Source organism: Cariama cristata, unplaced genomic scaffold (genome assembly GCF_000690535.1).
Source record: "Cariama cristata isolate BGI_N322 unplaced genomic scaffold, ASM69053v1 scaffold12620, whole genome shotgun sequence".
Lineage (NCBI taxonomy): Eukaryota > Metazoa > Chordata > Aves > Cariamiformes > Cariamidae > Cariama > Cariama cristata.
The window spans coordinates 8,413-21,414 of record NW_009593017.1 but is presented as its reverse complement, the minus strand read 5'-3'; the positions used below and the strand labels follow the sequence as shown (position 1 = coordinate 21,414).

General features: G+C 46.6%; 1 protein-coding gene across 1 annotated transcript; it reads right to left on the bottom strand.

The window, feature by feature from the left end:
* Nucleotides 1-1,322: 1,322 nt before the first annotated feature.
* Nucleotides 1,323-1,908, bottom strand: LOC104167925 (leucine-rich repeat-containing protein 75A-like; the record flags this gene model as incomplete). Its single annotated transcript, XM_009708363.1, has 1 exon — nt 1,323-1,908. A coding segment is annotated over one exon (586 nt), but the record flags the coding sequence as incomplete, so codon positions are not given.
* Between the last annotated feature and the right edge of the window lie 11,094 nt (nt 1,909-13,002).

The window sequence follows — 13,002 nt, the reverse complement described above, 5'->3', positions numbered from 1 at the left end:
GGAAAACGATGCTGTAAAGCTGGTTGGGGAAGGGCTTTGAACAGATAGAAAAGGGCTCCCTCTTAGCAAAGGGAGTCACGTCTGGTCCTTTGAACGCAAGGGAGGTGAAGTTTTTCACATTTCCCTGCCCTCCGCCAGGTTTAGGATCAAATGAAATTCTTATTCAAAAGCCAAAGTGCACGTTTCAGTGCTGCTGCTCTGGAGTGATCCATTTTCCATCAAAAGTGAAATAAAATCAAAACCATGTCTCTTAGAAAAAAACCCCAAACAACGTTTTAGAAACAAAGCACTTCTGGTCCAGGGAGCAATGGATGCAGCCAAGTGACCCAACAGCCTTTCTGAGGCTTTAAATCGCCAGCTGGCTGTATCTGCCCAACCTTCAGTGGCAGTGATACAGGGATGAACCCCAGGAATATTTTTTCTTTAATAAACCTTCAGTATTGTGGTCTTTTTTGTCAGCAACAGTAATGAAGCTGAGCTGAGACCTGGCTCCAGATTTTGTGGATCGCTCCCCCAAAGTGGATAAAATACTCTGAGTGCTGCTGGTGCAAACTCCAGGTACCACATTAAAAGCTCTGGAGCTGTTACAGCAGCGCAGCTGGTGGGAAACTGGATTCTACATCTGAATAAATACTGGGCAGGCACAACTGCCAGCCTGATTTCGGTAAGGCTGGAGGGTGAGAGCCGCGTCCCGGCACGCTGCGGGCTGGGATTTAGCTCCAACCAGGAAAGCAAAGCTCTCTCTTCGGGCTGGCTCACAGTATTAAGAGAAACACCCCTTGTTAGTGTGTGATCAGACTTTTGTTGTATCTCAGCAGTAAGTTATTCATCAGCAACTCCTGAAGTCAGGATTGGAAAGGATTTAAGGTTTATCTCAGCGGCAGTCCTCTTTGGGGTGACTGCTATCTGTCCATCACGTGTGGGAGAGCAGCTGGGCTCTGGCAAGATCCAGCGTTAAGGAAAGGGAGCCCTTCCCTGCCAAGTCTGGGCACCTTTCTTCTCCCCTTTTGTGCTCTTCTAAGGGCCTCGTATTACACCACCTTGGAGATGCAGTTTAGAGAGGTTAAAAAGCATATCACATCGCTAATGTTTAAAAATACCTGGCCAGCTTTTATAAAATACAAGTATTCACTGCGATCACCTTCATATGTTCTTTGAAAAGAAAAAAGTTGACATTCATTGTATGGGAGGAAGGCAGCAGTCTGGACTCCCAAAGCATCTCGCCATGGGAATCTGCGCTCAGCCAGGACCTCCAACGCTGAGGTCTCGGTTTTAAGTCACCCTTGCTCAACGCGCCCACCCAAGAGCCACGGAGCCAGACATCATGTCTGCGGTGTCGCAGCACCTTGCTCCGAGTTGGGGAACTCCCCAGCCTCGACTGTTCTGTCCGTCTGCTGCAAGCCTATGTTGTCAGTCTTGCCTGGTCCAGCTCGCAGGTCCTCCTGGCTCTCAGCCAGGCCATCTTGGCTCTCCAAATCGCTTACCTGACCTTCACCAAACTCCAGAATGGTTGGCAAGTTGCCTTGCTTTGGGCAACGTCTCTTTAGGCTGACCAAGAAGGGTTGTGGCAAGGAGAAGATGTCCACGTTGTTGCCAAGGTCGATCCAAGTGACGCTTGGGAACTTCTTGGGGTCCTTCAGGGTTTCGGTGAGGTCCCGTAGGATGGCTTTGGTGAGCCGGTTGCCGTTGAGGGAGAGGGTGGTGAGGTGGGGCAGCACGCAGAGCGCCGGCAGCAGCTGCAGCAGCATGTCGTCCGTCAGCTCCGTGAAGCACAGCTCTACCGTGTCGATGTGCTCCGAGCTGTGCTGGAGGTAGGACGTGACACGGTCCAAGTCTTTCAGCGTCAATGGGATGCCCGACAAGTCCACTGTGTTGTCCTGCGGCTTCCCCATCAGCACAGCTTTCAAGCTGGGGGGAAAGAAAAGGAGAGGGACATTAATGTGGGGGGACGTCTCTGCTTGGTGTCATTGTTTTGGGCTCACCGTCTGCTCTCAGAGGGGGCAAGAGCATCAGTTATTTAGGTAGGGTGTTCAACTGGGGCTAACCATCTCTTCTGTAGAGGCCAGGAGCGTGTCTGTGCAGTTAGGGGACAGAGAGACATTTCAAGGCTGTTTATTGATAGAAGATGGCCAGAAACAAGGAGACCATATTAAAAAAACGTAATTTGGAAAGAGCGCAGAGCTCTTTTCTATAGCCACTGCAAAACCCTGGAATAAAGAAGCTACCCTACCGTTCTTAAAGGTGCAAAAAAGGGTGAGGAAATCCTTGATGAGATGTACAAGAAGTGCTGGTGCTGGTGTAACACTTTTCGTGCTGCTGATTATGACGCTCTTGGAGCAGGAAGACACGTGTTTGTCCTCTTGGCTGTACAGGTGGGAGACCGAGACCCCCAAGCCAGAACAACTTTAGCCCAAGACAGTAAATGTAGGATAGACACCTGCAGGGTTGGGTGATCTGATCTAGCATTTCCAGTGTGTTAGACCTATTATGTCTCTTCAGTCTAGCTGCTGAGGAGATGAGCACTGTGGAGAAATCCTTAGACAAATAAATTAATTCTCGTGCTGGCCCTACAGAGACTCATTAGCATGAGCTAGGCTGGAGTTTCATGGGTCAATTTATCTTCTAAAGTGAATCAGAGAACACATCTACAATGAGAACCTGTTGGCAGACTAGCGCTGCTGAGGATTTTTTTGCTAATGAATCATTCTGAGTGAATTAGGAGGTGGCAGGAGCCTCATGCATGCTAATTGCTCATGTCAACTTGGTGAACCTCACATGTCTCATCTGCTGCGGTGGCACATGTGTTAGCCCCACGCCAAACCAGCCAGCTGCAGAAATCCTTTTGCTTTTCATTACAGCCTGAGCCGGGGAACGGTTCTGCCCAGCACCTGTTGGTTTTTCTAGCTGAAAACACAAACTGGCACTAACACTGCTCTTCTTAGCCACCGAGCAATGCCCGCCGCCAAGGAAGCCCACCACCTCCGCTGTGCAGATGCTCAAGTGCATCTGCTCCGGTGCCAACGCATCTTGTTTGAAATTTGTCTTGCATGGCACAGTAAGATGTTTTACAGCTAGTCCCACAATGTGAGCCCCAAGCCGTGAGCTGTTTGTGATCTGGGGGTGGGTGCCGGCAGCTGGTAAGTGTTGGGCTTTTCCCCTGAGGAGTTACAGAAGTAATACAGTTAGAGAGTTGGGTATTGTGCTGAGCTTTAATTCGTAAATAATGCGCAGAGACAGACAACGTTGCAAGGTGGTGTGAGCTCCCACTAGACTTTGGAGGACTAACTTAGAATAGAGGCAGGATGGAAGGAAATGAAGGTTATTTCTAAGTACCAAAGCATTTTATTGTTGATTGATCAATACCCACATTCACCACCGGGGTACGAGGAGTTTGCCATGGCCGCTTGATGTACTGGAGACCTGCAAGTCAAGAAGGAACAAAATTCCTGCAGTTCCTATGGAAATAAACCCCCCAAAATGCATGGGGGGGGGTGTGTGTGTGTGTGGGGTGTACTTTGCAAAATCATCACCACCAGAATACCTTTCCTAACTAATCACAGGAAGGCTGACATTGCTACCACCTACAGTTAAAGAGTTTGCTTCAAGCCAGCGTGTCTTGAAGTGTTAGAAAAGGGCCAGGGAGAGCAGAAAGCCTGGATCAGCCCAGCAGCAGAAGGGGACATGCCATGAGATGTCCCCCCATGAAGAATGGCACTTGCAATGCCATGCAATGCATGGGCATGAGCTAAGTGCTCCAGTTTGACTGACTATCTGTCGTCATCAGGAGGTCAATAACATTTGGGAGCATGGGGTATTGTGAATGTCTGGATGATGATCTACCATGCATGTCTGCTCTGCCAAGGGTACAGAGCTATTTGTCTTACTTGTCTGTCTTTCACATCCCAGTGGATTGTTAGCTGCCTGCCTTTGAGTCAACAGGCAGTGATTCCAAAGTACTGTGGCAGGCCACCTTGTTTGGTGGGGCAATGCAGCTGATGCCGTCAGCAAGGCAGGTAGCTTAACCAGACTTATGTTGGTTTTAGCAGCAAATACAGAACAAGCTGTGGCAGGGCTGCCCTGATGTCCTGCCTGCCATCAGATACACGCATGTGCACCGGTTGAGAAAGCAACTGTTGGCCAGATAACGTAATGCTGTGGAGGGCTCAAGTATAAGATGCTGCTCTGCTGTCTCCTCTGGGCATGTTTTTCCAAGCTACCCATGAGAGATGACTGTCCAGAGACTGTTATTCCAAACAAGGGGAAAAATGAGAGCTTTACTCCAAAGGTCCATGCCCATAGGTTGTGTGCTAGTTAACAAGAGCGTCTCCAAATCCAGAGCTACCCTTCTGCTCTCTTAAACGGCACAAAAGCCTTGTACTGGGTGCCCATGGCTACAAGTTGGCTACGGAGATCTGGCTATGACCCAGCCAGGCTGGGAGGGGAGAGCAGGCAACCTCCTGGGTGCTGTTTTTAGACCAGAAACATCTCACAAATCCCGACCAGGCTGGGAGGGGTGAAAGATCTCTTTTAGAGTTCCCTTAGTGATGCTGGCTTATGCTCCACGGTCTGTTTAGCAGTACTTTGTTCTTACTCCTCCTTTGTAGATCTTATTACAAGGAAGAAATGGATGGAGATGAACACTGGGATTAAAGTCAACTTCCATCTAGAGGCTTGGCTAAACAGTAGGAAAACAAACTCTCTTCCCAGTTTCAATTTGCACTTAAGCCGTGGTTTTCTGATATTGCACCGTGGCAGAACGGGAGGTAATTTGACAGAGCCTCCTCGGCTCCGGCAGGTACCGAAATCGGAGCTGGATGCAACAACTGTGCAAAAGGCCTTGAGCATCACCTGACTCTCGGATCACAGTCGTTTCACATGAACTATTTGCTTTTAGGGAACACCCTATAGAAAAGAACTAAATTTGGGGTTTTTTAAATTTGTGGTTCCTTGAGCCCTTTACGGGCTCACATGGCGCAGTGCAACCCTCCTGCTCTAATAGAAAGGTACCGCCTGTCGTGCTGCGAGCAAAATGACTGAATTTCACCTAAACTACGCTATGCAATGTTAAGGTCTCCTTAAGGAAATCGGTGTCCCCCACCTCTTCATGCTCCAGAAACTGCCCAGCTGCTCTGTGTGTGTGTGTGTTATTCAGGGATTTTATGTTTGAAGAGAGGTGGTTGCTGCTGCTGTGGGCTGGAACAGCCAGGAGCCAGGCGGGAAGGGAGAGACCACAACGGGCATTGCGGGATCTAGGAAGACAGCAAGTCTTCCCCCAAAATGCTCGACTGGCACTAGCAGGAATTAATTTCTCATCCTTAAAAACGTGGTTTTGTGCAGCAGTTGGCCGATTTCTTTACCACCATTAAGAAGAGTGATTGACTTCTTATTAACCTTCTAATTCTAAGTACCTGGGAGACCTGAGGGTAATTTTGAGCCACCATCCTGACTGCAGCCCTGGTGTAAAGAAAGAGGTGGGATACGGCATGGGGCGAGCGAGCCAGGGCAGCCCAGCGATCGCTACCTGCTGTGACCACGCTTGTGCCATGGGTTGGGGCAGGGTCCGTCAGGCCCTTGGGCTGCGGGAGCTCATCACTGCCCAGCAGACCCGGCGGTCTTCAGTGGGAAGCCATGGGAGATGGGGAGAATAGCAAACATCTGGGATGTCTTGCAAGAAATAGCACCCGCCTCTTAATTTGACAGGCAGCCCTACCTGTGAGGCTGTGCCAGATCATGAGAAATGTCTTGTCCATTGGTGGAGGAAAGAAAAAAAAAAAAAATCCATAACGGAGTCTCAAGAACAGAAAACAGGAGAAAAGGGACGTACGCAGCATGGCCAGGTAGGACTCCGAGGAGATGGGTGATTGCAGGAGGGGTAAGATCTACAAGAGCAAAACCAAAACAGCTGGCGGCAGAGGGAAAGCCATTTCCTTCGGCGTATGGCACCAGGAGCAGAGAAACCAGAAAGCAGCAGACTGGGGGTTTGTGGCTGTATTATTTATTTAATATGTGCTTTCACTTCTCCACCTCGGATGAAATCCAAGAGGGTCGGTCCTCTGGCTTTGCAGGAACAGTTTTAGCTAATACAAACTGAAGCCCTGGCACAGAGCTCTGCTCCTGCAGGGTCCTACGCAGCCGAGTGGGATTTTTTGGGGGGGTTACAACACAGCATCCCTACGTGGGCGCAGGCAATCCAGTGGGAACCGTAAGCACAGCTGGGTGCTCCAAGTCTCTGCACTTGCTTTGGGCATCCTAGCAAGAGAGTTGTGATCTGAAGAGAAAAAAAACCAAACAAGCTTGATGGGTGAGCTGCCCTTTGCTAAGCATTTTTTTACTGTGTGTGAACTGCGCTGGGGCTTTACCAATAAACAGAAGCCCCTGCCTATGGTCACCCACGGCAGGCTCTGAACTTGTGATTTAGGCTCATTCAAAGGCACATAAATCTGATTGGGAACATTTTTTTTGTAAAGAAATCTTGGATCGTTAAGTTTGTGCCTGTGACTTATTACACGCATCAGCCAACGGTTGGGGTGGGGTGGGAGGAAAGGCTAATGAATGAGAACTGCTGCTCCCGTTTATTATCATCTGCACGTTTCACTTGCTGGTTTGCCCTGGGAAAGATTATTCACACAGGCTGCTTAGCAAAAGGCCGGCCAGGCAATTTCTATGATTTTAATCTTTTTTTTTTTAATTTCAGTGCTTTGATGCAATGGTGCAATTAGCACTTTGTCATCTGGGCTCCTCTCAGCCACAAGATGTGGTGAAGCTGGGATGCATCTGCTACACCCCTCTATCTCCCCTTAAAATGAAATGTGTTACCAAACTTGCACTGCAAAGTGGAGCAGGCCATGATGGATAATGCTACTGGTTATTAGATTTAGTCCATGCCATGAGCGGGGCCATGCAAAGGGGCTGGAGGAAGGGCCAGAGTTTGGGCTTGGACCCTCATCTCCCTCCCCTGCCTTCGGCACTAAGCCTGGCTTTGCAAGGCGGGGGCAAAGCCTCACGCTGGTGGCCCAGACTGCTCCATCTAAGCCAGGTCAATTACTAACTTAATTGTTGTTTTTCATGCAGCTGCAGGCAAATAGCTACCCAGCCTAAAACCAGCCAGACAAAAGTTACGTCAATGAACGGAGGCAAATCCCCTTCGCCCTCAGCTGCTTTTCTGCAGGGATACGTTTTAAATCAAAATTGCCAGGGTGAATCTAAGCGTCGTTCATCCAAAGAGATGGGCCCTCACTTTAACAGTGTTAGGTTAGTCTTAAAGCTTATTTAACATAAGAAAATAGCTGAAAAGTCCTAGGGGCAAGCAGCTCTGGAAGCACTGGTAGAAACAGCTTACCTAGGTGGGGGGATCAGTCCCCGAGGACACCTTGGTAGCAGAAAAACAAGAGGATTTTAAAAAAAAAATTACAAAACTACCGATGTTTTTCCTTGTTTAATATGAGGATTTGAGTTGGTTGTGGGTTTTGGTTTTTTTTTCTTATGGCAAGACAGATCATGCAGTGCAAAATCTATTAATAAATGACCCAGTGCCAAGCTCCAGTGGGTCGGTCAATAATGTCCCGGTGCTCAACGCATCTGGACTCTCACTAAACTCTCCGGTGCCTTGGGAACCTATCTCACGGCCGCAGTGCACTTCTGTTAGTGGCAGTTCATCGTTTGCTGGGTTAGCTGAAACCTCAAACACACACACCTCCACAGTCAGTTAACAAGATCTATTCTTATCCCTTTACCAGGTCTCATTTAACCTGTATGTGGGCAGAAAGACAGCTGTTAATGTGATGTGGTTCTCTCTACTGGGAATTTTCTGGCAACACTGGGAAAGAAATCAATGAAATAGTATATTTATCATTAAAAAAAATAAACTGATGTTTATATGTTGGCAGCTACTTCTCTCCCATATGTACTGCACATCATTTTTTGGAAGCAGCCCCGGTGAGCAAGGTGTAGTGAGGCTGGAGCCAGGGTGATGCCTCGGTAACAAGCTCTTCCCACCTAAAAAAACCAACCCTAAATTACTCTTGTCTTGCAGTCTTTCAGCACCAAAGCTGGTTGTAGCAGCTGTAGTCAAATAAAGCACAGAGTAGCCCTGTGAATAAGTGATAACCATTTAATAGCATGTCTAAAATAAGCATCCAAAGGTTGATTCTTGTTTTATCCAGCATGGATATTCCCTGCATGGAGCGATGTTGGCCACCTCCCTTCATGTAACTTCTTGCAGGACTTCTAGTGTGGTTTTAATTTAGCAAAACCAAGAAGGTAACAACGGGAGAAATGGCGATAACTTCAGGGCAGCTCCTTTTTTGTTTGTTTCGAGCTGCTTTCAATATTGCTTCACATTTGTGTTGTTTTTTTTCCCTTGGAGCACGCATACAATTTCTGCCAGCAAGTAAAAGAAAATTTCTCGCTAGGGCTGTAGCTTTTTCCCCTTGAGACGGATTTAGCTGATACCTACTGAAACGGATTGATTATCTTGTACAAATAGCCTTTTCACCCTGACGATCTGCAGGCTGTATCAAAGGCAGAGGAAATCTCCTGAATCACCAGGTCAGAGCAGCCCTGTGCTGTTCTGCAGCAGCCTATGCTTAATCTGTCCCTCGGGAAAAAAAACACCAAACAGGATTTAATAAAAATAGTTCTATGGATATTCTGAACCAGCTCATGGAAATGAGGAGGATATCATGCTAACAAACAGCTGTAAAAACTTTTATCCCTGCCATAAAGTTTGCCACAGAATGGCCCCAAATCTCTGGAGGAAGATCTCACCGTTAAACAAATCCCTACGAGCTTTAGTGGAGGAGCACTTACACCCACTTGGTTTCATCCTTGGTTTTTATGAGGATATTCCATAGGGGAAGACACAGATTTTTTTTCCCCCAGCTGGAAACAGTATATGGGATTTTGACCAATGTAATGATAGGATTGGGTATACAACTATGCACTAAACTCCTGATAACACTTTGGCAGGATGCTGATTTATACACACTCAGGCTGAACTGAAAGCTATTTTGCATGCAGTATTGAATCAGATCAGAAAAATGTTCCCATGAACAAGACTATTGATGTTTAGATCAAAGAGAATGAAAAGAAAGGGATTTCCTCTTGGTTTAAATTCATGACGTTTCTCTAAAGCACTGCACAAATCAGGACGTGAGACGCCGATGTGTCGCGTAATAAAGTATAACTGGGTTATTGAGCCACTTCCTTGGAGGGCAAAGGAATAGCTCAAAAAAAAAAATTAAGAAAAGGCAGCACCGCAGAGTGAAGAATTACAGTAAGAAATGTATATGATTTCGCTAGTGAGAAAACTATTTACAAAAATGTCAGCAAAAAATTATTGAACATAATGAGTCATCAGAAAAAAAGTAACGTCTTCAGATGAAAGGCTTGTCCTGAAATACTGATGGTATCAAAGATAAGTATTAAAGAGTTTTTTCAAAGTCTTTACTCCTGCTTCAAATGATGACAGTCAAACATTGGAATCGATAGTCTGGAAATGGAGGGAAGGAATACAAACAAATGCAGGTACTCTGTTAGTAATAATGTTGACAAAAGGATTGAGCTCCCCCAGCCTCAGAGGAGGAACAGAGACAAGAAAATATAATTATTTAGCTTAAATGAGGAATGTGACTGACGTGTATATAATAATATATTCTATATTCTATCTATATAATGTACATATAATCATAAGGAAGAATAAACCAGAGAAGATGAGAATAGACTGCTCTGTCTTTGTCTCTCTTAACGCATGACCCGAGGAACACCCACCGATGCTGAGAGCCTAAACTCCCAGTGGATAAAAGGGAAGGAGTGTGTACACAGAGCGCAAATTAACCTCCTACCCCCAGCCACGGGATAGCACTGAGATCAAGGGCTTTGTGGGAGGTCCAAAGCGGACACGACACTGCTGGGGCTGATAACATCAAAAGTCATGTTAGGATTTAAAAAAATAAATAAAAAAAATAAAAAATAAATTGACTGGCTCTATGTTCTGGGGTGTAGTTGTAGAAATCCTACAATTCACCAAAATGGGGCCCTTTTGCTTCATCGCCAGGAGCCCGGCCAAGAGCTGGTGGGTAGCTCTTGTGTCAGCAGCCTCTTGCTGAACAGCAATGGCCATGGGACCCTGAAAGGCTGGTCCAAAGGCTACGTCAGGTGGCCGGGGACATATAAAAATACACACGCATGTGCTTGTGTATATGTGTTTTGCAGCTGCTCCTTATTTAAACTAGGGAGAGGTATTACAGTCCCAGAGCAAAAATTCTTCTACTTACGCCAGCAGCAAGGAAAGGACTGGATTTCCCCAGTTAAGTTCAAAAAAAAATAATCCTTTTAACAGATATTTTTTGATGCTGCCTGGTTGAATACTTTTTTTTTTTCTTTCTTTTGTTTTACAAAACCCCAACACTCACCAAAACATGAAAGATGAAAGCCAAAAATAAAGTAGACAGAGCCCAGATCAGAACTGGAGTTGCCAAATTCTCCAAAGTTCGGAGACACGCGATTCCTACTTTGGCCCACCGCAGCTCATGCTCACCTTTTACTTCATTCTTAAGTTTTACTCGGCAGCACTCCAGCATGCGTGTGCACTGCTGTGATTTTTTTTCATTAGCTGGTTTAGCTCCTTGTTTACTGCCACAGAAAGGTTTCGAGGTTTATTAACAGCATAGTTTAAAGTCTCTGTTTTTCACCGCCTTTACAAATGAATAGCTTGGAAAGATTTGACTCCTTTCCTTAGAGACATTCAGAGCAAAGAGGATTTTTAAAAAATATAAATATAAAAATACGTTACTTTAAAGCCCCTTTAGAGCTTACCAATAAACACATTAAAAATTCCTAAGTCTTTACTGTTAAGAGGGAAAGTACCAGTGGGGATTAGTTATTTTGGTCTCTTCTTGTTCTAAAGGCTTCCCAGTTTTGCTAAGGTTTGCAGTTTTTCGCACGGTGAAGTCTAGACATCTCCGTGGTTAACTCCCTTCCCCTGCTATCAGAAGGCCAGACCGCTCCTCCGGCAGCTGCCGTCTGATTTGGGAGGGTGGGAGCTCATCGTCGGAGGGCTTTGCTCCTCATTTCGGCCCTGGTGTGCGACATCAAAATTAACTTTATTACTATGGCCATTTATAAAAGAATTGTGGCTGCTGGGAATGCTCTGTGGGAATCACATCCCCGAACATCCCTAAACGGGATCTCCTATTGCCATTGCAAGACCAAACACGGTGCTATTTCTCGGATCCAGCAGAGTGTTTTTTTAAGCATCCTGCTAAGAGCATACCTGGAGGGAATGCTAAAATTTTCTCTAAATCTTCCTCTTGCAGCAGGATCCCCAGCATTGCATGCTGCTGGTCACTGCATGTGTGATGCTTGCAGCAAACCTCTTCTGCATGCCTAAGTGCACGGGCTGCTCCAGGAATAGCTCTTTGTTTATATGTCTTTTCTTTCCAAATCCCACTGAATTTTCTTTGGCTCCACACCAAGCCACACAAGGCTGTTCCGCCTCTATTCCAGCCGTAACACTTGGTAAGAGCATTGGGGTATTTGATGGGAAGAGTAATTTCCGTGCACCCAAGAGCATCCCCTGCACCAGGAGAAATGCCACGGGTCTTTGGCTTTGGCCACAGCGCGGTAGTGGAAGAACCGTTGGCATCAGAAAGAGTTTGATCAAGAAATCCTGCCTATCATGGTGAGATAAAATCAAGCGCCTTTGATTTGTATTTCTTTACTAAATTACTCCATGCCCATGTAACGTCTCCACAGACATGCATTAAATTCTAAAAGCTCGCAATACAAATAACAAGAAAAAGTAAATTTTATCTCTGCACGAGCGCTGACCCTTTCCACCAGCCTCAGCTCCTTCATCTCGACCCGTTTGATGAAGAGCCATCCACTAGAGAGCAATGTCACCCAGCCCTTGGTGCCTAAAAGCCAGCACATCACCCCAAACCCAGATCAGGAGGGACACAGCCCACAAACCGCACCTTGCAGATGGGTTCCCACCTGGAGGGAATGGGACGCTGTCTCATCCCTGGTGTGGTTAAGGGATGAGATGTCAATGTGCCATCAGACGTCCGACTCTTCTGCTGGGTACGTCACATGGGCTGAGTTATCTGAGAGCTGATGGTGGCTTTGGACAGCTGCGCTCAAGACTTTGAAGACCCAGATCCAGCTTTAAACACACCCAAGCATCCTAATATTCAAAATAATGTGCGTGTGGAGGAAGGAATCTGATAGTTTGGGTGCAGCATCTCTTTGGGGAGAAACAGAGCACAGAAGAAGTCAACGGAGAACAGAAGAAACAGAGAAGAGTCTATGTTTGGGGCTGGGTGGAGTAATTTACTTTAACATCTGCGAAAATGCCTCTAATTCCACCCTAGAGAGTCTTTCTGAGGAAGGGAAATACAGGACAGAAATTTTCTTTGCATTAAGCATTTTGGCAATGCGATATTTAGTCCCTTTCTAAGGCTGACGTGCCTCCCATCTTCTGCTAGCACAGAGCAGGAGGGAAACCAAGGGGCAGAAGGTCGGGCAGCTCGGGCAAAAACTGCAGGCAGGGACTGGCTTCTGCAGCGTCCTTCATGGGCACGTGGGCTGCGGGAAGTGCAAAGGCTGCATTGATTTTGGAAGCTGAGGAGAAAAATATCAGTATACAAAAAGGAACCAGACACATTGAACAAGTTATTGAAATGAATTTAAAAGGGGAGGGAAAAACAAAAGTGCAATGTTTTCCGCTTTCAGTCCAAACCACATAAATTTGACCCACTAACATTGTCCAAGTGGAAGTCACAGATCCATTACCTGGGAACTCAAGGAAAGTCCTTCTGGGTCCAATTGGTGGGGCTCAGGCCCAGGCTGCTGGAGAATGTGGGTATGTGGTGACCTATAGCCACTGATGGAGCCCTACGATGGTAACCCCTAGAGAAGGTCCAGTGGTAAGGTTAAACCAAACAAAACATCTGGTATGGAGCAAAATAGCACCCAAGGCTTCCCATGGCCAAGCTCCATCAG